Below are 24,348 nucleotides of genomic sequence, written 5' to 3' on the forward strand. Positions count from 1 at the left end.
GTGTCGTTTGTCATGAAAAGCTTAATGGGCTGGCCAAGCTGTGTCACCATCTCCAAGCAAAGCCATATGGAGCATCTACCCAGACTCCCCGCTCAGCACACCCTGGATCTTGCCTCTCCAGCCTCCGTCCTCGTAGCCAGAATGGGCTCGTTAATGGAGTGGCCTGCGCATCTGCATGAATGACAGGCAGCATCGTGGTCTGCTTGTGAGCTCTCCAAGTTCAAATCCTAACTCCAGGATTAGCTCCAAACCTGGCCAGCCTACGCCCAGCACTCTTCTGATCCACCTCTCTCCCTGACCCCATCCAAAAGCAGGACCACACCCTCCAAGATGAAAAAGAAAGAAACCCAAGGCAAGGTACCGTAAGGAATTATTATCCTGGCCGGATGCCCCCTACACACACACTCAATTAAGTGAAAATTGGAAGTTGACTGTTCTTTCAGCGAGTAATTCAGATCCTGGCTCTGCTCCCCTCTCTCTCCCTGAAAATCAGACACATTGTTCTTGTCCCTTCCCAGTTTTCTGGTCTCCCGCTCCCTCCAGCTTCAGGCTCTGTGTTGTGCTGAATAAAATGAACATATTTTTTTCTATGAGGCTTCTTTTGGTTCTTCTCTAAGTCAGAAGCAGCTCAGGGGCTTCTGGGCCTCCTGGAGTGGAAAATGCACAGAGAGCTTGAGGTCAGGTAGGACCTAGCGACGGTAGGAGTGGTCGGGGGACACACAGTGGGCCAGGCACCTAGTGACATGAGCTACACGCATCAACTCATTTCCTTCTCAGAACAACCCCTTGGCGGAGGTGCCACCGGAACCCAGACAGTCCAGCCCGAGCAGCCATCCTCCTAATGCCTGTAATAGATGAACTTGGGTTTGAGGCTCTAGCTCTGCCCTGCCTGCCACATCTGTGACCTTGGGGGAGTCACTGAACCTTTTGTGCCTTGGTTTCCTCACTTGGGGACAACAGTGCCACCTACATCATGAGATAATGCAGGTGATGCAGCTAGCATAGAGCCCAATCAGTAATTACTCTGATCAATAAAGACCAAGAAGTTCATGTAGATAAAATGCTAGCACAGCGTCCGGGCCACAGTTAGCACACAAACGTTCGTGCCATTTCCATATTTTCAGCACACACACACACACACACACACACACACACACACACACACATCCATTTACAGCTTCTTTTTGAGATCTCTAGAGACACAGGGTCTGGTCTTAGTTCTGCCTCTAGGAGCTGTGTGATTTTGAACAGCTTGCTTGCCGTCTCTGGATTTCTACATTTTCTTCTGTAAACGAGAAACTGTATAGTTGTTCAGAGGTGAAAATGCCTCCTCTGGTCTCTCAAGTATAGAATCCAACAGTTGCTGGAGCAAAGGGGCCCCGTCTCCCTAAGTCTGGGTGATGAGTCGCTAGACTGAGCAGAGTGGGGGCAGCCTATTCTTCACCCAGCACCAGGCCTCGGGCTTGAACAGAGGAGTACCCAGGAGCCCCAGATGGGAGACAGAAACAAATGAGAAATGTTTACTTCACAGGGAGACAGACTATTTCCCCTCTTTGAAACTCCAGGCTCCTTTCTATAGATTTTTATTGGGCTTTTCACTTGTACATCATTATTAGTTATGTTTCTGTGTTGGTCCAGGATTCAGCCTCAACGGAGAATGAAGGGCAAGGACACTGTCCAGCCAAACGCCCTCCTCTTGAGAGCTCCTGGTTACAATGATGTGGCCCGCCTCCACCATGTCTGTCCCTCAACGGTAGTTGTCCCATCAGCCCAGGCTCAGCTGCAGCCCAGAGTAATCCTAACAACTGCACACCAGGGTGGTCCAGGCTGTGCTTTAGGTTGCATAAAACTTTCCTGCAGCTGGACAGTATTCCAAGCCAGCCTGGCCCCCAGAAGCAAAGAGGGCAGATGAGCAGGGCCCCAGGCTGGACGCTGGCGCATCACTTGCAGGTGGCGTAGTAGAGCACGCGCCCATTGATGTGGTTCCGGATCTGCTCCACGTGCTTCTCCAGCCCCGTCAGGTCCGCCGAGCGATGCATGATGGCCTGGCTCCCCCGAAGCAGCTCCGACTCCATGTCTGAGGGCAGATGGAACAACAGGGGGAGGAAGACGAGCTGGTGAGACACCTGAAGACTCCCAACCCTTCCTTCTCCTCCCACCCACCTGGACGCAGCATCTGTGGGAGAAATCACCTCCACCTTGAGGGAGTCTGGCCCCTAAGGCAGCTCTCTCCAGCCTCAGGCCTCTCCAGCCCCCATCCCACTCTTAGAGAAACATGGCAGGGGCCAGACCCAGGAAGCCCTTACCCCAAGGATCCTCTGCCCCTACTCTTCTCCTCCGCTCTAGGCAGAGTTGTCCCAGGCTGATGAGGGAGGCCACTGGCACCAAGATAAGAAACCCGCTATGTTGGACCCAGACAGCTGCCATCCCACCAATGATTCCTCAGGTGGGCACCAGGGCAAAAGAGCTGGCTGACCAGAATTCCTCCCCATTGTCTCTCCCCAAAAATGCCACTCCAGATAAATCTAGTCCTCCCCCTTCGGTCCATTCCACATCCCACCACCAGATTATGTGTGGAGGATATGAAGGGCTCCAAAGTGATCGAGTCCAGCCTGTCCCCCCTGTCACCCTAAGCAGGAGCCCCTGTACCACGTTCATGAGGGCTGGTGCCCAGCCTCAGCCTGCACTTGCCAGGAACAGGGCCAGGGGGCACTGTCTCACAAGGCTCCAACTCTAGGCAGTTCTGCTTGCTAAAAAGTCTTCTCGTTAAGCCAGAATCTGAGCACATCTTGCTGCCACCCAATTGTCCCAGGTCTGTCTCCTGGGGTGTAGGAATCTATTCTTTCTGTTTCCTACATGGCAGTCCTTCGCATGTCTGAGGCCCCATCTTCCCCAGATGAAACCGCCCAAGCTCCTTCATCCACTCCCCATCTGATATAATCACCAGGCCTTCCCTACATCCCAACCCTGGCCACCCTCCCCCTCAAGCGTGTGGGTTCGTCAATATCCCTTTTGAAGCTGTAGTAGCCTCCACTGAACTCGATCTCACCTGGGAGATCAGCAGAGTGTAACAGGGTTATTAACAGACTGACACTCAGCCAGTGGGTACCCACATGGACCTATGGGTTAATAAAACACTGAAATTTTTACAGTTGCTGTTCTGTTCCCCGACCCCCATCCCCAGAGGCTCCTTAAGCATGCTCCTACCCATAACCCTGCAATTAAAGGTAAACTCCTGCAAGCAGGTAAATGCTTGCTCCAATGCTACAACCTGAGCCTTTCTGGCTGGTAGGTAGGTGCAGGACACACCAGTTACTAAATATTTTTAATATCATCCTTCAGCCATTACTCCCTTTGTCTTGGCTGCTTTGAATTTATTAGCTCTTTTGGCAGGAGCAAAGGCACTTCTGACTTATATCAAGCTTACAGTTACTCAGAACTCTTGGGTCTTTTTCGGGTGAGTAACAACTCATACGTGTTTATCACTAACCGGTTATAAAGTGTTTAGCTACATTATCCACAGAGAAGCCAGACCTCACCTGAGCTATACTTGTGAGTTTAGGTCCAAACAAGGCCAGAGTGAGAGGGAATTTTTCTCCTTACTTAATTTTATCCTGTTAGTTTCAGCCCATCCTTTTAGACTTCTGAGAGTGCCTTAGAATGCTGGCTCTGTTATCTAGTGCATTAACTACCTGTCATCCTCAGATCTGATTAGCAAATTCTTTATCTTCATACAAGACACTGACGGACAGGGCCAGGGCGTGCACTGACCCAGCCCTGGACTCCTCCATCTAGGTCAGCTCCTCTCGCCTCCCCCTTCAGTTGTGGCCGGCCATAACCACTGTCAACTTGCCAGCCCGCCTTTCTCCATAGTGTCCATCTAGCTAGCCAAACAGATTTTTGTCAAAAGCTTTCTCTAAAATTCAAAGAGGCTCTGGTTTTGTCATTCACAGGGCAGTGACCCCATCATCACATCTCAGAGACTGAGCCTGGAAATCTCTGTTCTCCTTTCCGAGGAACCTCAGAACCCTTTCGAAAGCTTCTTTCATTATGGTTTGCCGTATTCAAAACACTTGGATGGTTTCCTACTGCCTCCAGGGCTGAGTCTACCCACCTCCTCCTGGCATCGGGGCCGGCCACGTGGACCAGCCACACTGGCTCCGTGCTACTTCTCTCCCACCTGTTCTCTCCTCATCAACCCTCCTCTCCAGTTGGGTGATCCCGCCTCCATCCTCAGAACATGTCTTGATGTCCCTTCTCCCCCTCACAGCCTCTTCCAGGCTTATACATCCTCCCAGGCCCACCTCAAATCTTATCTTTTTTGAACATTACCTTCCCTGAACATTTCTCTCTGACGTTACTTATCCTCTGAGCCCCTAGAGCTTCTATTATTTGGGCTTTTATCACAGTCCTCTTTGTGCTATTAAATAGTTTCATGAAGCTGGTGGCCAATAGGAAAAAATGGATTGCGAGCCTCTTGAGGGCAGGCCTAGTCTTTGTGAACATGTCCACACGCCTCAAAGTCACATTATATGCCTTGTACTTACTAGGTGCTCAGGAAATCCCTATTGATCTCACTGCCTTAGCACTGCTAGCTCCAAACATTAGGCCTCAGAAACCCTGGGTTGGGAGCAGCCTTCAGAGATGCCCTGAATTCCAAGTCCCTGGACAACTCCCTCACCTTTCATCTTGTCCATCATCTCCATGGTTTCCCCGAACAGTTCCTCCGCCTCCATCTTGATGCTTAAGATCCGGCTGCCCTGCTCTCCCAGCGTGGGGCTCTGACCCAGCCGGTCCTTCAACTCAGCATACTTTTGCTTTATTCTCTCAAATCCCTGAAAAAGGAAGAACAGTCTCCACGTCATCATCATCCCAAGTCCTAAAGACCTTTGGCTAAAGGACCTGATGTAACCCAATCAGCACACAGAGATGAGGTGCCTCCTAATATCCCCAATGGGTTGATTCTGCCTATAAAAGCCCCTGGGCCACAAGCCATACCTTAACTTCTGTATTTCCTCTCCCTTCATCTACAGTGCCAGCACAGGGCCAGGTACACAGTTGTCACTTAATAGTATGCTTGGCAGCTTGGCCATTGTACCGGGACCACCGGTACCCTGGAGACACTGAAACTGGCTCTTCGACCTTCTCTCTGATCTAATTCTGACAGTGATGGGGCTCAGGTTGGGCTAAGTCAAGAGTTTCTGTCTGGGCTGGATAACCATGACAGGGGACAAGCTCTGGATCAGGTGTCAAGAGACCTCCTTTGTAGATGAGCTTTAGGTCTGAACAGAGTCACTTCATCTGTGAGAGGAGAGGGATCGGACTGGCTGTTTCCAGCATCCCTGAACCAGCTCCACCAAAGGCATCCAGAGGGAGAATTCAGATACCTGGCCAGGTGCGCCTTAATCCTGAAGCCCCCGCTGGATATTTCAGAATAACTGGTACTCGAAGTGCTTTGGAGCCCATGGTCTTATAAAGTGTACAGAGTCCTGTCCTGCTCCCGCCGGCCATGCTTGCTTGGGCTAACTCTGCCCTCTAGGTACCTCCTGGGCACTCAGTGCCTGCTTGCTGGCCTCCTCTGCCAGATGCTGGGCCTGGGCGGCCTGTGCCCGCTGCTGCCTGGCCCGGTGGCCGAGCTCCTCCATCCGCGCTCGGAAGCCACCCAGCTGCTCCATCAGGCTGGTCACCAGTCTTTCCGCTGGCCCCAGCACCTGCTGAACCTTTGTGGAAAAAGAGACCCGGAGTTTGGGGTGGGTCTCATAGGCAGTGACCTTCATTCTTCTCTCCTCCAACTCATCAGGCCACAAAAACTCTCTACAAGCAGGACATCACTATCGCCACCATCCCAATCCTCTATCTGCCCCCGGCATCCAGGCCTCCCAGTTCTCCAGCTCAGCTGACCAACCCCACCCGCTCCTGCAGCAGCCACGAGAGCAGAAAACCAAAGGCTCGAAGCCAGGCTCAAGGCTCATAGGCTCCCTTCTTCAGGGCCCCAGCTCAGTTTCCACCCGGGTCACTTCCTGGCATCTTCTATGTCTTGCCCCCGAGTCTGAATGTTCATTCCCACAAGTGGGGGAAGGAAGCCATAATGCCTACCTCAGCAACCCTGTCTTGGATAAGCTGAAGGGAGCGGCGGGTGCCTTGCATGGTGTCCTGGGCCTCCTGCAGTGCCAGCGTGCCCTGTCGCAGGTTCCCCAGCACATCCTCCACCTGGCCCTCCACTGTGTGGGCTCGGCTCCTGGGGCCGGGGGAATGGAAGAGGGGGGAGGGTGGAATGGGTGCACAGTGAATGAAGAGATGTGGGATCCAACTCACTCCCCAGTCCAGAGAATATCCTTTCCAGCCAAGATAAGAAGCCAAGTATTAACTCAGTAGCTTTTCCATCCCAGGACCCCACCAAGCAGGTTGTCTGAGGCAGCCTCTGGGGACGGTTTCCAATAAGGAAGACGGGGCTGTGCCGAATAAAGTTTCAGCTGGATGCTGTGTATCACTTCACCATCCCCCACCACAGTAAGCACCTCCTCCTGTCTCCCAGCCCTCGGCACCCCTCTGACTTGCAGACGTTCCTCTCTTGCTTCCAGCAACAGAGTTGAGGGGCAAAACCCCAGCCCGATCCTGGGAGAAGTTCTGGGCCCAGGGCCACACCTGGCCTGCTCAGCCGCAGCCTGGAGCCTGCGAGCCCGAGCGATGTCCTGCTTGGTCTGAGAAAGCACCAGGTCCACGTTGGGGAGCCTGGCTGCGATGGCCTGGATCTCATTCATCTTCCGCAGGACTGTGGCAGAGTCTGTGGGCAGCCACAGGGCCAGCACGGCCTCACTGACCTCCTGGATGGTGGCTACGTCAGTGTCAGGGTCTGGAAGACAAACCATCCATCGGAATGGGGGAGCTCAGCCACCTCCCCAAAGATCAGAGGCCTCTCCAGGCTGACAACACCCGTGGGCAGCACCTCCATGCCATCTCTGCCCGGGCTGCCCAAGGAGCTGCGGCTCCCTCCCAGGCACACTCAGGCACCCTGCTCTGAGAATTTCCAGGCTCGCTGCCACGGGAGGATGGCTGTCGGCACAGCTGTGACAACTAAGTTGCACCACAGGAAGCTGCAGGCTGGGGAGAAGGAGGTGGTACCAGGCAGCTGGTACTGAACAATGCCTGGAGCACAGATATAATCAGCCCTGAAGTGGGGAGACCAGCCAGGGACTGGAACTGCTTCCTTGGCAATAAGAACCCTTCCACGTGCCCCTCCTCTGGGGCAGAGTGCTCGCCTTTGCAAAGGCAGATCAAGATTACCTGGGCTTTGCTCACATGTCACCTTCTGAGAGGGGCCAGCCCAGGCCATCCAATCTAGGATCGCAACCTCTACCCTCTGCCAACACTCCTTACCCTCCTTCTCAGCTTTATCTTCCTCCCTAACATTTATCGCCACCCACGTGCTGGACACTTAACTCATTTATTGGGCTTTCTGTCATTTCCCCACTAGAATGTAAACAACGTGAGGACGGGGACTGGCTTTCATCCACAGCTATAGCCCAGCCCCTAGCACAGTGCATGGCACTTGGAGGCACTCTGTTTGTACATTGAACAAATGATTGAAGGGGCTCCAGTCTCAGGCCTCCTCTTTACTATTCAAGCAAACTGGGACAAGTCAACTGGCTTCGTTGAGCTCAGTTTCCTGATCTGTGAAATAGGAATCACGATGCCCAACCTCAAGGGATGATATGAAAAAATCAATTTAGCAGGAATTTCACAATCCAACTCTGGGTCAGAGAGTAAGGTCAGAAGTACAGAGATGGCATCTCCTCCCCATGGTCACTTTTACAGATTCCACTGGTACTGACATGGTAGGGAAGGGGGCACCCGCCCACCCAGATAGTTTGCCCTAGGACTTAACTCCTCTGGGGCCCACCCAGCCTTACTCTGCAATCAAAGGTTTCCTCACCAGCTGGCTACAGAGGTCCTAGACCCAGTCCCCTCCTCATGCCAGGTGGAAGGACATTCCTGGAAGGTGGAAACCATGCCTCTTTATTGCTATGTCCTTTTGGGGCCAGGGCAGCACACTGCAGGAGCTCAAGGCATAATTGTGGCTGAGTTTAATGAAGTGGGCTTTTCCCCAATTACGAGCTTTCACAAGGACCTCCCCATAGAGACCACCAACCTCTCACCTAACCCAGAGTCCTACTCTCAACGCGGCTTATACGTGCCTTCCCTAGAAAGCCTCTTACGGCAAGCACACCCTCACCTAATGCCTGCCCTTCTTTTGTTCTGCCTCACTTCAGCTGCACCCGTGGGCTTGGTCTTAGTTACACTCAGTTTCATGGGCTTCTGAGTCTCAGGGTGGGCTCAGCAAACATTCACTGCTCCAAGCTGCAGGATGTGGGGAGCTGAGACTGCAAGTCAGATTGGACTTGGTCCTTGCCCTCATGGAGCTTGAAATCTAGTGGGGCAAGGAAGCACAACCCTGAGTGATGGGGGTAAGCTCAGGGTGCTAGGACGGCTGTTACAGGGGCTCCTAACCCAGTCTGACAGGTCCAGGAAAGCTTCCTGGAGAATGAGATACCCAGGGGATCCTTAGAGGGTGTGTAGGAATTAGCCAGGTCGGGAGGGGTGGGGCAGGGCAGGGGAGACAATGCAGGGAGAGGACAAACATTAGAGAAGGCAAAGAAGCAAGATGGGTGGTGGGGCGCTGGGAGGTGGTCCATCTCATAACGCAATAATCTAGAGTGTGGACTCCAGAGTGAGGTGAACCCTACCCATACTCCCTCCAAGCTGGATGCTTCTAGGCAGGTTTCTTAACCTCCCTGTATCTGGAGTCCTCACATGCAAAGTGGTAGGCAGTCAGGATTAAATAATGTAAAGCACTTAGAACAGTGCCCGACACTTAGTAAGAACTCAGTAAACCTGACCTATTATCTTTGTCACTTCCTTTGATGACCTGAGAAAGATGGTGCCCCCTCTCTCCTCCACTGGCCTTCCACTCTCCCGCCCTCGCTGTGACCCTGTGCGCCCACAGCAGCTGGTACCCATGTTTCCTGCAGCGGGACTCTGGACCTTAGAATCCACAGCCATGGAGACTGTAAGAATTATCCCAGGTCCCTCCCAGGGGCCAGGCCTCTCTCAGGCCCTGCTCCTTCTCTCTGCCCCTCATCCTGTCCAAGGACTCAACCTGAGACACAAGCATAACTGAGGGGACAGCAGGGACCCCGCAGCCCGGCCACTCCCTGCCCATTCATTGGAGCCCAGACTGCACCCCAAGGACAGCCTTCCTATCCCACCACCCCCTAGCTGGGGTTGATGCAGGATGGGGGGCCACCTAGCCTGCCTTACGTGGCTTCACTCAGGGAAGGTCTCCCTTATTTGTGAGCCCCATCCCCAAACCCTGGCCTGTCCCTGCTTCTCTCCAACCCGCCACCTGCACCCCGGAGGGGACTCTGGCCTCTTGAAGCAGAAGCACCGCAGTAGTAGCAGGAAGAACGACTGTCATTACACCAGGCCGTCAGCTCATGTTAACTGGGCTCCCAGCCAAGCAAATTCCCTGGCAGGGACCAGAAATTTAATAATATCAGTTCATACTCCTGAGGCATCTTTAATTTGTCAAAACACATTTTATGTCGTTGCCTGACACCCGGAATAAACTTGTAAAATGCTATCAGCCCCGTTGGCAGAAGCGAAAAGATGAGGCAAAGAGGAAAACAACTTGCCCAAAGTCCCACAGATTCCCTGAGTCCTGTCCAGGGACCTTCCCACTCCCCAGGTGGCAAGGGAGGAGATCGGGTTCACTTATTCATTCAATCAACATTGGGTGCTTTTCTGGGCCTGGACTTATGCTAAGTGCCAGGGACACAGTGAATAAGACAGACAGCCATCCCTGCCCTCTCGGAGTTTAGGGTCCAGTTGGGAGACAAACATTACACTTGTAGACAGGTGAGCTCAACAACCACAGGCTCGGAGTAGAGCAGTGAAGGTCAGACTCCAGAGGGGAATATGGGGGAGGGGGATGACCAGAGGGGGTGGTCAGAAAAGGCCCCCCGAGGGAGATATTTAAACTCAGACCTGGGGGGCAAGAATCAGCAGCCTTAGAGAGAGCATCCCAGGCAGAGGAACAGCAAGAGCCTCCGAGGCTGGCAAGAGCCTGGCCTGTTCAAACACGGTTTGTGAGCAAAGTGGAGAGGATACAGGCCATACCCAGGAGGTAACAGAGGCCATGGTAAGGAGCTGAGAGTTTATCCCAAGAACAAGGGAAAGTCAGTGAAGGATGTTAGGCATGAGTGGGATGTGACCCCGCTTACACATTTTTCAAAGATGTTCCAGACTGCTCTGCTGAGAATGGGCTATGAAGGAGCAGGAAGGAGGTGGGGGGTCACCTAGAGGCCGTGCAGCCATCCAGGTGACTGATGGGGGCTGGTCCAGGGGCATGGAGACCAGGGAAGGAAGTAGCTGACTGACAAATGAGATGAGGGACAGGGAATGGGGCACTGAGGACAGGCGGAAGTCGAAACATCAGCCCAGGGAAAGGTAAAGACCAGCTCACCTGAGAGGAAGTCTCGGACCTGCTGGATGAGGAGCCGCGTGCGTGTGACGTCTTCCTCCATCTGGGAGCGGCTGGTGCTCACCTGCATTTCCAGGCTCTGAGCATCTGACTGCACCTGCAAGGTGGCTTCCTCGGCTGCCCTGATCTGCTGACACACACTATGGGTCAGCAGTGGTTAAAGCCCCAAGAGGGCCTCTCAGCAGCCCCCGAGGATTCTGGAGGCACCTGTTACCCAAGATCTCCATAGGAAATTTTTGTAACTAGCTCGGTTTGGCCCCAGAAGAAATGATGTAGAAACACTGGCCTCAAACTCTATCTCTCGCTTGCTGTAGGGCCACGGGAAAGTCACCCGACATCTCTGGGCTTTCGACTCCTGGCTACAGAATGGGAGCTCTGACTTGCTTAGGGGCTCTGTCCCCTCTGCCTCCTCCACCACGGGCCCACCCCACCTCAGCCACACCTACCATCTGCCTGGTCTGCTGGAGCTGGGCGTTGAAGCCCCGCAGCTGCTCGGCCACCTGCCCTGCCGTCCGGAAGGCCCCACCTGCCCTGGGGAGAGCACCCCTGCAGTGGGAGCCACAGGCCGTGCCGTTGTCTCGGGGACACAGCTCCCCAGGGCACGCTCCCGGGGTGCAAGCCATCTCCCTGGGGCCCCCACAGAGCTGTGGAGAGATGGGGGCATCAGAGGGGGTCCCCAAGCCTCCTCAGTGATCACTCCCCTCCCACACCTGGGAAACAAGCAGCCAGACATCTCCACGGCAACTTGGGCACCAGAAACTTGTTTCCTTGGTAACTGCTGAACACACTATGTGGGGTCAAGGGTCGGGATGGGCAGGGGTGTGGGAGGTCCACGTGGCCCCAGGGGGGAATGTGGAGCAACAGTCGGTGAGTGACAAGCTGGGGCGGGGGGCCTCTGGAAGTGGGGCTCCATGACAGGAGTCACCTTGTTGGCGGCGGGTGTCAGATCAGGCAAGGAAGCCATCTGCAGCCTCAGGGCCGCGAGCTGGGGGCCGCCGGCCCCTCCTGCTCCTCCCAGCTGCTGCTCCAGCCTCTCCGCCTCTCTCCGGCTGTCCCTGAGCTGCAGCAGCCGGCGGGAGCTATCCGCGACCTGCTGAGCAGCCTGGGATGACCGCTGGTGGGCCGCGGTCAGCATCCGGAAGGCTCCTATGGGAAGAAGAGAGGGGACCAAGCTGGCCCTGGACCCAGAGGCCTGGAGACGGAGATGAAGCCTGGCCCGGCGTGGTGTCTGTGTACCCCTCCTCACCTGAAGGATCGGCACTGCTTATTTTTTCAAACTGCTCCCTCTTGCTCTGATACATAACAAGGAGGCGATTGAAGCTTCTGTCCAGATTCTCCAGGTCTCCCGGGAGGGACAAGGTCTCCTCCTCTAGGGGCAGATCCACCTGCAGGCCCTGGAGAGTCTGCCTGAAGTGGGAGAGAAGCTTCCACTAAAATACAGGAGGGGGGCTTCCTCCCTAGAGCCAGCCATCCCCTCGGAGAAATCGCTACTGAGTCAGGAAAAAGAGACGCCATCAGTAAAAGCCACAGAAGGGAGACTCCGCAGGCTGGAGAGGATCCTGCTGGGCAAAAGCTAGCACAACCTCCCTCCACCCCTATGCGGGCAGATCCATAAAAATCTCTCCCTCTTTGGCGTGTGTGACCCTAACAGTCCCGGCTTTCCTCCGCCTCCCCACGTCAGCTTCCACGAGGAGCATCCCCTGAGCCCCTCCTCCTCCTCTGCTGCCTACAGGCGGACATCAGCCACCACCTGTACCCCAGGCTCCCGAGTCTCTCTTCTGCAGCCCACACCTCCCCACAGAGCTCCCGTAGCTGCAGCCCACTGGTGGTCTCCACCTGAAGGGGGTCACCTGCCCTGACCCACCACGGCTGAGCTTCCAGACGTTCCTCCCTCCCAGGGCCTTTGCAGCTCCACCCACCACCATTCCCTCCACCAGCCTCGCGTACTCCATGGCCGGGCTTTGCTCAGCACGGACCGTCCTTCTGGAAAGCCCCACCAGGCCTGCACACCCAGCCCACCAACCGCCTGCGGACTCCCTACTCAGTGCTGAGACCAAGGTCAATGGCACACCTAGATGGCTCAGGCCCTCACAGTCAGCAAGTGCTCAGGGAAAGCAAACTCATAAAAACTTCAGAAGGAAACCTCCCTGAGAAGGCACCCCGGCTGGTAGGAGGAGACCGTGGGTGGGACTGCTCCCATTCCAAAGGCAAACGGAAGTTATTTTTAGAGCCCTGCCTCTCAGATGCCCTCCACAAGGTTGATTAATGCAGAGCTGACTCTCCCACGGGCGGCACCGGGCACTTGAAAGAACTCAGGACTTGGGCTCGTGCCTGTGCTCCCGGTGCCCCGCTCTGCCCCTCGGTGGCCACGTGACTCTATCATGTCACCTATCTGTGCCTGTTTCCTTATCTGCAAAATGCAAGGAATAACACCCACCACGCCAACCTCCCAGGACTGTCGTGACAGTGAAAAGAGAGGCGCCTGTGAGAAGCCTTGGTAGATGGCAAAGGGCTGTAACCGATGTAAGGAAGGACCAGTGTGCCCCTATGTGGACCCACGTGGAATTGTTCTTCTGCCACGTGGCTCGGCAGGGAGAGGGAATGACCTGATGGAGACGATGGCATTGGCCACCTGGGCCACCTCCTGCTCCGTGACCGAGGCGCCGCCGAGGATGGCTTGGATCTGCTCCAGCTTGTTCTTTGTGTCCAGCATCCGGGACGCCAGGCCGCGGTCCTCCAGGCCCGGCCCAGGCCACAGGCTGGTGGTGGCATTACGGAGGCCGCTGAGGCGGAGGGCCCGCTCCCGGAGGCCGGTGTCGTAGGTCTGGAAGCAGGGGTGGCAGGCCACACACACCGGATAGCGGTCACAGTAGCCTCGCTGGCACTGGTCGCAGCGTGGCCCGGTCGAGCCAGGGCGGCAGAGACAGCGGCCCGAGGCCTTATCGCAGCCTGGTCCCTCCGTTCCCCGGAAGTCACAGTCACAGGCTAAGGGGGGAGAAATGATGGTCAGAGGCCTGGGGGTCAGGAAGATCAGGTGTTTGTGGGGAAAGCCCAAAGAGGAGGTCTGACCTCAGGGTCTTTCACACTTAGAATAAGACAGTCAAGGCCAGAATGAAATCATGGTAACGACAGCCAGCCCTTACGTAGCACCTCCGACGTGGCAGGCATTGTTCTGAGCCTCACTCACCAGGCACACGCTAGCGCGTCTGACCCTCCACACACTCTGTGGCAGAGTTAACACGCTCATTTTCCCATTCTCACAGATGAAGCATCTGAGGCAGTGTGCCCCTTGCCCAGAAGAGGAAGCTGAGGCCTGAAGAGGGGGAGCAACTCCTCCTGAGGTCACAAAGCTGAGAACAGACTCGGGTCTGCGTGCCCTTGTCACTACTTGTCAAACTGACTCCCCCTCAGGACTCACTTTCTCCATCTATGAAGAGGGAGAGGAGGACGTTTCCTGCAGAGGGCTTCTGGGAAATGGTTTCTCAGGGAAGCGGGAAGCAAAGCAGCCCTCCTGTCATGCGCACGTAGGGACATGGGGACGGCCTGGTGTCAGCCCCGGGGCAGCGGTGGGGAGCAAGCGCTCCTATGGGTTGCCAAGGGCCCACCCCGCGTGGACCAGTACGGGATGCCCTCCCCCACCACAGACCCACGTGTCCCCACCACGAGCCCACCCGAGCACACCTCCCCATGTCCTCCGCGTCCCCACTCAGTGAGCACACCTCGGCATCCCATAGCTGCATCTCCGTAGGTCTTGTCAGGACACTGGCGGATGGCTGCAGCGTTGCAGGTCAGGCCACCAAAACCTTCCTGACAGGGGCACTGCCCTGTGAACTGTGCGGGGAGAGACCGGTCAGGGGGCAGAACTCCCCAGTGCACCCCAAAGCAAGGGCTCCCACAAGGACACAAGCTCTGAAGTCAAAGCCCAGGACGGCCCTGCAGAAGGTGTGCGAATATGGCATTGCCAAAGGCTGAGAGCCACGGACGGAGGGACGTTTGGTGGCCTCCCCAGGGGAAGGCGGACAGAAGCAGCCCAGTCTGACTTTGGGAATACCCAGAAGGGCAGTGCGGAGGGGAGACAGAGGCTGGTGGGCGGGAGCCCTCCCTTGCTGAGGGGCCCATGCTCTACCCCGCCATGTACCTGGTTGCACTGGGGGCTGAGGGAGTTGTGAGGGTCGCAGGCACATGGCTCGCAGCCCCGGCCGCTGGCCAGCTTCCAGTGGTAGCGAGCACACTGGTCACATTTGGGGCCCACCACGTGGGGCAGACACAGGCAGCGTCCACTCTCCTCATCACACGGCATGTCCCGCCGGGCACCCAGGACGCTGCAGTCACAGCCTGCACGGGAGGGAGGGCTGCTGAGCTCGGGGGCCGGGCCACCAAAATCTTACCCCCAGAGGACATGCACCAGGGAGGGGCACAGCTTGGGAAAAGAACGAGGTAGGGCTGTTCCCTCCAGATAACCTGGCTGACTCATAAGGCCACCGCACTTTCCCACCAGTCCCCACACCTGGCTGCTTGGCCACCTGCCTGCCCTCCCTGGGGAGGACTCTGTCCCACCTTCCACCTCAGGCCTGTGCTGTCACCTGCTGGAAGCCAGTGGCAAAGCACCCGGCACGCAGCTCCGTGAGTAGGACCAGTCACAGATCTGGTGGCCCCAGGGGCCTGCCCCACGCCACGGCAGGCTGGGCCCCTTACTCACGGTGGCAGCCCTGCGGGTTGGCATAGGTGAGTCCTGTAAATCCCGGCTTGCACAGGTCACAGCGTTCCCCCTGCACTTGCTCCTTGCATACACACTGCCCGGTCACTGGGTCACAGGGCGCTCCTGGCACTGCCCCATCCGGATCACACTCGCAGGCTGAGAGACAAAGGCAGCCACGGCAGGAGGGACAAAGAAGAAAAGCAGAGAGCACATTCTAGAAGCCAGGCTTCCTGGTTCAAATCCTTGTTCCACCACTTCCTGACTTACAACCTTACCACCTTAGTTGAGTTATTTAATCCCTCTGTGCCTCAGCTTTCTCACCTATAAAATGGGGGTTATTATACAACACTCACAGGCTTCTTATGAGGAATCAATGAGTAAGTGTAAAGCAGATGGAACAGTGCTTGGCACATGTTAAGTACTATAAAAGTTTTGGTTGGCATTATTTACTGAATAGCTACTCTGTGGCCAGCACGGAGCTGGGCACTCTTGCCTGTCACCCTATGTAATCCTCACGATAATCCTGAGAGGTGAGGACGCTTATCCCCATCGCACAGATGAGGAGACTGAGGCTCAGAGATGTTCAAAGAACATACGCAAGGTCACACAGCAAGCAAGTGCTGGAAACAGAAGTCAAACTCAAGACTTTCTCACTCTTTCCATAAATAGATAAATATCAACAGGAAGTGAACCAACTTTCTCCCACCCCAAAACCCAAGCCCCTTTCATGGCTTTCAAAACGAAGACTCTTCCTTCACCTAGGAAGTCTTACCTGATGAACCCTACCCGGATCGGAGTGCTTCTATCTCTTTGCTCTCTCCCATATGAACTCACTGGCCCTTGTGATGTGTTAAGTCACTCCTGGGTGACTTACATGTTCATTTAATAAACATTCCTGGAACATCAATTATTTGTCTGTCGTTGTGCTAGGGCCCAAGGATACAAGAATAACCCCTGCCATGGAGGGGTCCTTAATGTTGGAGGAAGCAGAAAAATAAAGAGCAAACCACACTGACTTGCTTAGAAGGGCACAGCTAAGTTAAAAACAATTGCCCACAAGCCCTGACACACAACCAAGTCTTCACGCGTCCTGAGGGCCTGTATGTCCTTAGGAACATGTGCTCTGTTGAGTCCAGAACAGATGGGGAGTAACAGACATATGATGCCTTGGGTCCCTGGAGCCCCGACTCACGGATGCAGGTCTCCTGAATGGGAGCACCAGGACGCCGGTTCCGGAAATAGTGCAGCTGACACCGCTCACAGTTCTTGCCCTCAGTGTGGTGTTGGCAGTTGTCACACACACCCCCATGTGCCCCCTGGCTGGCGGTAAACACGGCTGGGTCGAAGTGACATGTCTCTGAGTGTCCGTTGCAGTCACACCCTGCAAAAGGAGATTACTAGGGCTGACATTTGAGCAGCATCGTTGCCATGTACAAAGCACGTTCCACACTAACTCGCTGGAATCCCCAGGAACTCTGCAAGATGCTCAGGTCTGGGAAACAGGGCAACTGAGGCCCAGGGAGGCTTTTGTAACTTATTTCAGGTTATATAGCCAGTAAGAAAGGAAAATAGAGAACTCGGGCCTCTTGACTCCCAGTGTGGGGACTGACCCAAGAATAATACCCATGTTGAGCCGAAGAGAGAGCCCTTTGAATGGTCCCATGTCAACCCTCCCCCACTGCCACCTGCTGGGTCTCCTGCTGGGTCACTGCCCTTCTCTGGGCTGGGGATCTTTGTTGCCCTCATTTATGCAGGGAAGGGCCCAGGCCTCCAGGAATCTAATTCCATGGATTTCAACTCTGGAGGCACATCTGAAGTAGAAAGAATGACAACAGGGAACCATGTATGTCCTACACTGGATAGGCCAGAAGTAGGAGGACCTGTGGTTAGCACAAAAGGCACGTGGCATCAGAAGCATGGACCAAATCGTGGTCCCTCCAGGCCTGGCTGAGGAGAAGGGCCAGGAGAGGTGGGAAGATGCAACTCAAATACTTTCTCAAATACCCTCTCTTTCCCCAAAGAGCAAGGAGAGCTTAAATTACAGAATGCAGTTAGGTTTAGATTTAAATAATAAAGACTAGATTCTCCTTGTGTCCCCGATGGGCCAGCTGCTGCAGGGGAGGTGGGTGATCCCAGGCTCATACTTTGGCATTCATGGGGGTCCTGGTCATCTGCAGGTTTCCAGGGCTTGTTGTTGTAGAAGGGTGCACAGTGTTCACAGTTGGAGCCGGCGGTGTTGTGCTGGCAGACGCAGACCCCATGGACCTAGGAGAGGGGCCATAGGTTACCATGAATAATTATCACAGGAGCGTCCCAGCGATGGACTTGCCCTCTTCGCTCTGTCCCCAGGGTCCAGCTCAGACCTCAGCTCCTCCAGCCTTCACTCAGCTCCTATGACACTCCCAGATGCCGGCTTGTGTGGTCTGTGTGTGGTCTGTGTGTGTGTGTGTGTGTGTGTGTGTGCATGCATGCACACCTGCACTGCTCCTCCATTTAGGTTTTTAAAAGCTCAGCCCTTGCATTTGGCCATCCCCATGCTGCCCAGTCCAAAGCAGCACCTGTAAAGTGCTTAGACAGCCTTATTGGTAAACTGTGATTCTAGAAGCTTGTGGGCCCTCGGGAGATTTACATTCCAACAATCTATGACTGCAGTTGTTTGGCTAATAAGACTGCAATGATGAATTGTTCCTAGACTCATTAAGGTATAAAAATAGAATAGCAATTGCGTGCTAATTGTCTTCCATATTAAGCTCACCACCAGCAGGCTGGCATCTAGGACTTGCATTGTGTTTGCTCCATCCTCATCCCTTACTCACTCCTAACAGCACAGCTGAGCTGAACTAGCCGCTCCCAGGACAAGCCCTACTTTTCTCCACCTTTTGGCCTGTACTGACGTTTTTCTTCCTGACTAGAAGTCCCCTCACTCTCTTATTCACCAGCAAAATCCTGCCAGCTAGAACAGCATGTCCTTCACCTGGCTTGCCTTGTCTCTCTAATTCCATGGATTTCAACTCTGAATGCACTTCAGAATTATCTGGGGAGCTTTTTAAAACATACCAATGCCCAGGCCCGATTCAATCCAATCTCAGGGAAGAGGCCCAGCCATCGGTACTTTATAAAGTGGTGATTCCATTGTGCAGCCAGATTTGAGAACCGCCGGGGCTGGGCAGGCCGTTGCCCTCCTCTACATGTTCATATGCCGGCAATCCTGCTCAGCCTGTGTTCTGGTCTTTTGTTTGTGGACCCTAATGGATGACACATCTCTGGCACTGGTCTCCCTCTGCCTTCCTCTGTAGCCTAGGGCAAGCACTGGCCCAGAAGTGGAAAGGATAAAGCTGCCCGATGCTCATGTCACCTGTATTTCCCTCAAGGGTCGCTTTACGTGATTTCATCGTGCGCCTCTATCACTGGGGCAAATATCATGGTCCCATCTGTTAACAGAAGAACCAAAACCCCAGAAAAGTGAAATGACAGCTCCCTCTGCTTCTTGGTCCTAGACTCTCTCTCCTCTACTGATGGTTCTCAAGTTTGGTTTCACAGCAAAATCCCCTGGGTTGCTTCTTAAGCTGGAGTTTCTCTCTTCCATGCCTGATGCATCTGACTCAACTGCTCTGGGGTGGACTTAGCATCTGTGTTAGGCTCTGTCCTCTCACCCTGCCCCATATCTCACCTCTACATGGGACTTTACAGTCCCCAAACCAGTGGCTCTATGGCAGGATGTCAGAACCACCCTGGCAGGATGTTAGAATCACCCGGGGCTCTAAATAACAATAATAAAATCAGAGTATATGAAGGTGTGGGTCTGGGTGATGCTTTTTAGCTCCCCAGGAAATTACAATGTGCAGCCAGTGCTGAAAATCAATGCCTTAAGTTCCCCCACGAACACCCATGCTTATACTTCTACTTATATGTATGCTTATACTTACATATACTTCTATGTTACTGAATAAAAATAATTTCAAACCATAAAGCAGGTCCAAAGAAGTGCTGCAAAATCTGACCTTTGAAATGATAATCATTTAGAATCATTTTCACCATTGCTCAAATATTAAGTACTCGAGTCTTAAATTTAGTGCCCTCCCTCCTTTATAGAAGCCAAAGACGTCAGTCTGCCCGGGTCTTGCCCCTCCCCTCTCCTTTCCCACTCCCTGGGCTGTCACCTGCACAGTGGTGGAGGGGCTGGCAGGGGCTCTGGAATTGGGGGCACAGCGGTCAGCATGGCCGTGACAGAAACAGCTCCCCTGCAGACGCAGCTGGGAAACAGCATAGTAGGCGCTGGGAGGGTGATAGCCCCTCTGGGGCACAGGGGCCAGCCTGGTGAAGTTGACTCTCAAGTTTGTGATCGCCCCCAGCTCTGAGGGGGACAAACAACAAGGAGGGAGGGGTAGAGATGGGAAAATAAAGAACGGGAAGTTAGAGGCAAATAGAGACTCCTAGGGCAGGATGATAAGGAAAGGAATTCTGGTCGCTCCATTCCATCTTCCTCAACCTTCCCACAACAGAAAAGACCCACTTCACCCTGGCTCAGGCCTTTTGAGTCTCTGGGGCCACCACAATACCCCTATGGGCTGAGCAGGGCAAGTGTTCAATCCAACCATGTTGACAGAGGTAGAAAAGACAAGGAAATGTCCATGATCTGGGTTGCAACCATGTTTTGTTCCCCATCCACAGTCCCACAGGCTAGAGGAGTAGCCACACTGACCTTGAATTTTTTGACTTTGAGTTGCTGGGATCCCAGAGGCTAAATCCATAAGGTTAAGCTGGACCTGCAGAGAGAGTGGAAATGGAAGATCTGAGGAAGGGGTGAACTGTGGCCCAAGCTCAGTGGTCCTCCTTTCCATTCAATGCCCTGACCTTCTCATACTAAGGTCTTTCTTACCTGGAGCCTGAGATGACCATGGATGTGAGGTCTGCCAATCACTCTGGGGGAGGGAGATGATCACTGGGCCTTAGATGAGTGTGTGTGTGTGTGTGTGTGTGTGTGTGTGTGTGTGTACAACCTCTCCTCTCCAGTTGAAAATATAGCTATCCCAAGAATTTCCTGATTTCCTCGGGTCAGAAGTTACAGTAAGATATATAATAGACATATGAGGGTTTAGGGGATACTAATTTTCCAAAGACCCAGGATGAGTGAGAGGGTCCAGAGCCAAGGATACATGGACGTGCTGACCGCCACACTCTAGACAACCCCAATTTCAACTATGCTGTTCTTACTTGATTAAAAAAAAACACTCATTGGATGTGACTTCAGCTGCATATCCCAGGAAGAGTTTTCACATCAACCTCCCACAAATCAGGGGAAAGTCCCGTGTTCTGACGTGTGGTCTGGGGCATGTGGTTACGTGGATCTAGATACGGCAATAACCAAGGAGGAGTTGTTGCAGGGAAGGAAAGAGACACACTGCCTACAGGAAAGGCAGTGCTCCGAGCAGCTCTGAGGGCTCCCCTGAGCCTCAGCCAGAGAAAGGAGACAAAATACAGCCCCCGAGGGTGGGAGCGAGGGAGCAGTGATGAAAGAAATGAAAGGATTTGACCCCAGGTGGGAGGATTCAAGGAGAGAGCTGGGTTGGGTTATGCAATACACTCAGTGTGTTTCTGAAATATCCTTCCTGGGCAGCAAAGCGGATGTGCAGCAAAGACGTGCCCAGAGGGATCATTATTGGGGAGCTCAGGAAAGACAGCAAGGCTCACTGCCTGGGGAAGGGGGTGGTTCTCATAGATTCTCCAAAGCCTGGTGACCATGTAGCGATGGGATGGGAAAGACCTCTCCCCGTGCCTACATTTTCAGGGTCCCCTCTGCCTACCTTGGCCCCATCCAGGCGCCTGTTAGGCCTCTGGGGCAGAGGCTGACACCGAGCATCCTGCCAGCTCTGAGGCTGGCCCCGGCGGACCCGGGGGAAGGCAGACGTGCAGTCGGCAGCTAGGTATTGGTACACCTGCCAGGTCTTGCCGAAGTCCGAGGAGCGCTCGATCAGCATGCCAGCAGGCGTGGGCCCCTGCAGAGACACACACAGGGTTGGGGCCTGAGTGACACCGCAGTGGGGATGCGATCACAGAAAGAGGCTCTTAAAGAGGTGCTGGTGGCCCCTGAGAACCACAGTGAGGAGGGAGAAAGGGGGCTGCATGGGACAAGTGGGCTCAGGGGTACCCGGGTCCAATTTTCCTGACAAACCACCGGCCCCCAGCGGGTTTTCCCCAGGGGAGCCGTGGAAAGTGATAGAAGGCAGATCTGCATTCCAGGAGGCATGATCCCTAGCTCAGCCCACCGCCCAGGTGGCCAGGCCAGAAAATTCTCCCACTGCACTTCCCACAGCCAACCATTTTTTATCACCTCTAGATCCCAATTCTGTCCCTCCTCTTTTTCCTCGCGTGGCCGTGGCCATAGTTCAGGTCCCAGTTGCACTGAGCCTGGGTTCCTACAACAGCCTGGAACTCAAGCCCAGCTTTTGTCCAGGCTCTCCAAGCCACGCTCCCCACTTCACCTACAGGGTTATCTGATCACATCACTCCCTGTATGAGACCCTCCCACGGGTCTGCGCTGGCCTAAAGATAAAATGCAAGCCCTTAGCATGACATACTGTCATGTCCCTACTTCTTCTCTCAGTGATTTCATCCATTTCTCATGGCTTCAAATGTTGTTTTTATGCTGACAGGTCCGAGCCTGGAACACTTCCTTGGGTTCATAAGCCAACCTCCACACAGAGAAAACTTTCTTTCTAAAATGTAAAGTGAGCCATGACTCCCCTCCCTCCGCTGAAAACCTTCCAGTGGCTTTCCACTATTTTTTTTCCCCCAGCTTTATTGAGATATTATGAACATATCACATATGTAAGTTTAAGGGGTATCAAATGTGATGACTTGATACACATATATATCACAAAATGATTACTGCAATAAGGTTAGCTAACACTTCTATCCGCTTACATAATGACCTTTCTGCGTGTCATTTAACAGCTTTCAGGTGTCTAGTAGAGTATTATTAATTATAGTCACCACACCATACATTAGATCTGTAGAACTTATTCATCTTATAAACCTGGAAGTTTATATCCTTTGATCAACATCCACCCATTTCCCCCTCCCTCCAGCCCCTGGCAACCACCATCCTTTTCTCTATGTTGATGAGTTCAGCTTTTTAAGATTGTGTATATAAGTGAAGACATGCAGTATTTGTCTTTCTCTCTGTCTCATTTCACTTAGCAGAATGCCCTCAAAGTCCATTCATGTTGTCCCAAGAGGCAGGATTTCCTTCTTTTTTCATGGCTGAATATTCCTGTGTGTGTGTGTGTGTGTGTGTGTCTGTGTGTATCTGTGTATGTGACATCTTCTTTATCCATTCATCCACTGATTGACACATTGTTTTCATATCTTGGCTATTGTGAATAACATTGCAATGAACACGGGAGTTACAGATATCTCTTTGAAAAAGTGATTCCATTTCCTTCCAATATATACCCAGAAGTAGGATTGCTGGATCATATGGTAGATTTATTTTTTTAACTTTCTGAGGAAACTTCATACTATTTGCCATAGTGGCTGCACCAATTTACATTCCCTCTAATGGTGCACAAGTATTCTCTTTTCTCCACACCTTCACCAACACTTATCTCATCTTTTTTTCTTTGGCCACACCATGGGACTTGCAGGATGTTCCCCAACCAGGGACTGAAACCAGGCCACAGCAGTGAAAGCCCAGAAGCCTAACCACTAGGCTACCAGGGAATTCCTTATCTTTTTGATGATGGCTATTCTGACAGGTGTGAAATGACATCTCATTGTGGTTTTGACTTGCATTTCCCTGATGGTTAATGATGTTGAGCATCTGTTCATGTACCTATTGGCCCTTTGTATGTCTTCTTTAGAGAATTACCTATTCAAGTCCTCTGCCCACTATTTTTTTTTAATAGATCTTTACTGGAGTATAATTGCTTCACAATACTGTGTTAGTTTCTATTGTACACCAAAGTGAATCAGCCATATATATACATATGTCCCCATATCCCCTCCCTCTTGAACCTCCCTCCCATCCTCCCTAACCTACCCCTCTAGGTCACCGCAAAGCACCAAGCTGATCTCCCTGTGCTATGCGGCTGCTTCCCACGAGCTGTTTTACATTCGGTAGTGTATATATGTCGATGCTACTCTCACTTCACCCCAGCTTCCTTCCCCCTCCCACCCTGTGTCCTCAAGTCCATTCTCTATGTCTACATCATTATTTCTGCCCTGCAACTAGGTTCATCAATACCATTTTTATTTTTATTTTTTTACATTCCATATATATGCGTTAACATACAGTATTTTTTTTTCTCTTTCTGACTTACTTCACTCTGTATGACACTCTCCAGGTCCATCCACCTCACTACAAATAACTCAGTTTCATTTCTTTTTATGGCCAAGTAATATTCCATTGTATATATGTGCCACATCTTCTTTATCCATTCATCTGTCGATGGACACTTAGGTTGCTTCCATGTCCTGGCTATCGTAAATAGTGCTGCTATGAACACTGTGGTACATGTCTCTTTTGGAATTATGGTTTTCTCAGGGTATATGCCCAGTAGTGGGATTGCTGGGTCATATGGTAGTTCTATTTTTAGTTTTCTAAGGAACCTCCATACTGTTTTCCATAGTGGCTGTATCAATTTACATTCCCACCAACAGTGCAGGAGGGTTCCCTTTTCACTACACCCTTTGCAGCATTTATTGTTTCTAGATTTTTTGATGATGGCCTTTCTGACCAGCGTGAGGTGATACCTCATTGTAGTTTTGATTTGCATTTCTCTAATGATTAGTGATGTTGAGCATCCTTTCATGTGTTTGTTGGCAATCTGTATATCTTCTTTGGAAAAATGTCTTTTTAGGTCTTCCACCCATTTTTTAATTAGATTGTTTATTTTTTGATATTGAGCACCAAGAGCTGTTTATATATTTTGGAGATTAATCCTTTGTCTGTTGTTTCATTTGCAAATATTTTCTCCCATTCTGAGGGTTGTCTTTTTGTCCTATTTATGGTCTCCTTTGCTGTGCAAAAGCTTTTAAGTTTAATTAAGTCCTATTTATTTATTTTTGTTTTTATTTCCATTACTCTAGGAGGTGGGTCAAAAAGGAT

At 52.8% G+C, this 24,348-nt stretch overlaps 1 protein-coding gene across 1 annotated transcript in view; it reads right to left on the minus strand.

The window, feature by feature from the left end:
- Window positions 1-1,550: 1,550 nt before the first annotated feature.
- LAMB3 (laminin subunit beta 3) overlaps window positions 1,551-24,348 on the minus strand; it is a 41,045-nt gene continuing 18,247 nt past the window's right edge. The window contains exons 6-23 of the mRNA XM_030762248.2: window positions 21,044-21,235; window positions 19,942-20,005; window positions 19,400-19,593; window positions 17,384-17,504; window positions 16,432-16,620; window positions 15,240-15,395; window positions 14,679-14,875; window positions 14,260-14,371; window positions 13,147-13,525; window positions 11,787-11,947; window positions 11,466-11,686; window positions 10,987-11,184; window positions 10,523-10,667; window positions 6,646-6,853; window positions 6,097-6,238; window positions 5,544-5,720; window positions 4,682-4,835; window positions 1,551-2,077 (exon numbers count right to left, since the gene is read on the minus strand). Of these exons, the coding sequence (XP_030618108.1) occupies window positions 1,941-2,077; window positions 4,682-4,835; window positions 5,544-5,720; window positions 6,097-6,238; window positions 6,646-6,853; window positions 10,523-10,667; window positions 10,987-11,184; window positions 11,466-11,686; window positions 11,787-11,947; window positions 13,147-13,525; window positions 14,260-14,371; window positions 14,679-14,875; window positions 15,240-15,395; window positions 16,432-16,620; window positions 17,384-17,504; window positions 19,400-19,593; window positions 19,942-20,005; window positions 21,044-21,235 (3,147 nt within the window). The 3' untranslated portion in view covers window positions 1,551-1,940. The remainder of the gene's footprint in view (window positions 2,078-4,681; window positions 4,836-5,543; window positions 5,721-6,096; window positions 6,239-6,645; window positions 6,854-10,522; window positions 10,668-10,986; window positions 11,185-11,465; window positions 11,687-11,786; window positions 11,948-13,146; window positions 13,526-14,259; window positions 14,372-14,678; window positions 14,876-15,239; window positions 15,396-16,431; window positions 16,621-17,383; window positions 17,505-19,399; window positions 19,594-19,941; window positions 20,006-21,043; window positions 21,236-24,348) is intronic.

The sequence above is a fragment of the Delphinapterus leucas genome, chromosome 1 (genome assembly GCF_059928025.1).
Source record: "Delphinapterus leucas isolate spDelLeu-1000000601 "Yukka" chromosome 1, BTC_Dleu_Yukka2, whole genome shotgun sequence".
Taxonomy (NCBI): Eukaryota; Metazoa; Chordata; class Mammalia; order Artiodactyla; family Monodontidae; genus Delphinapterus; species Delphinapterus leucas.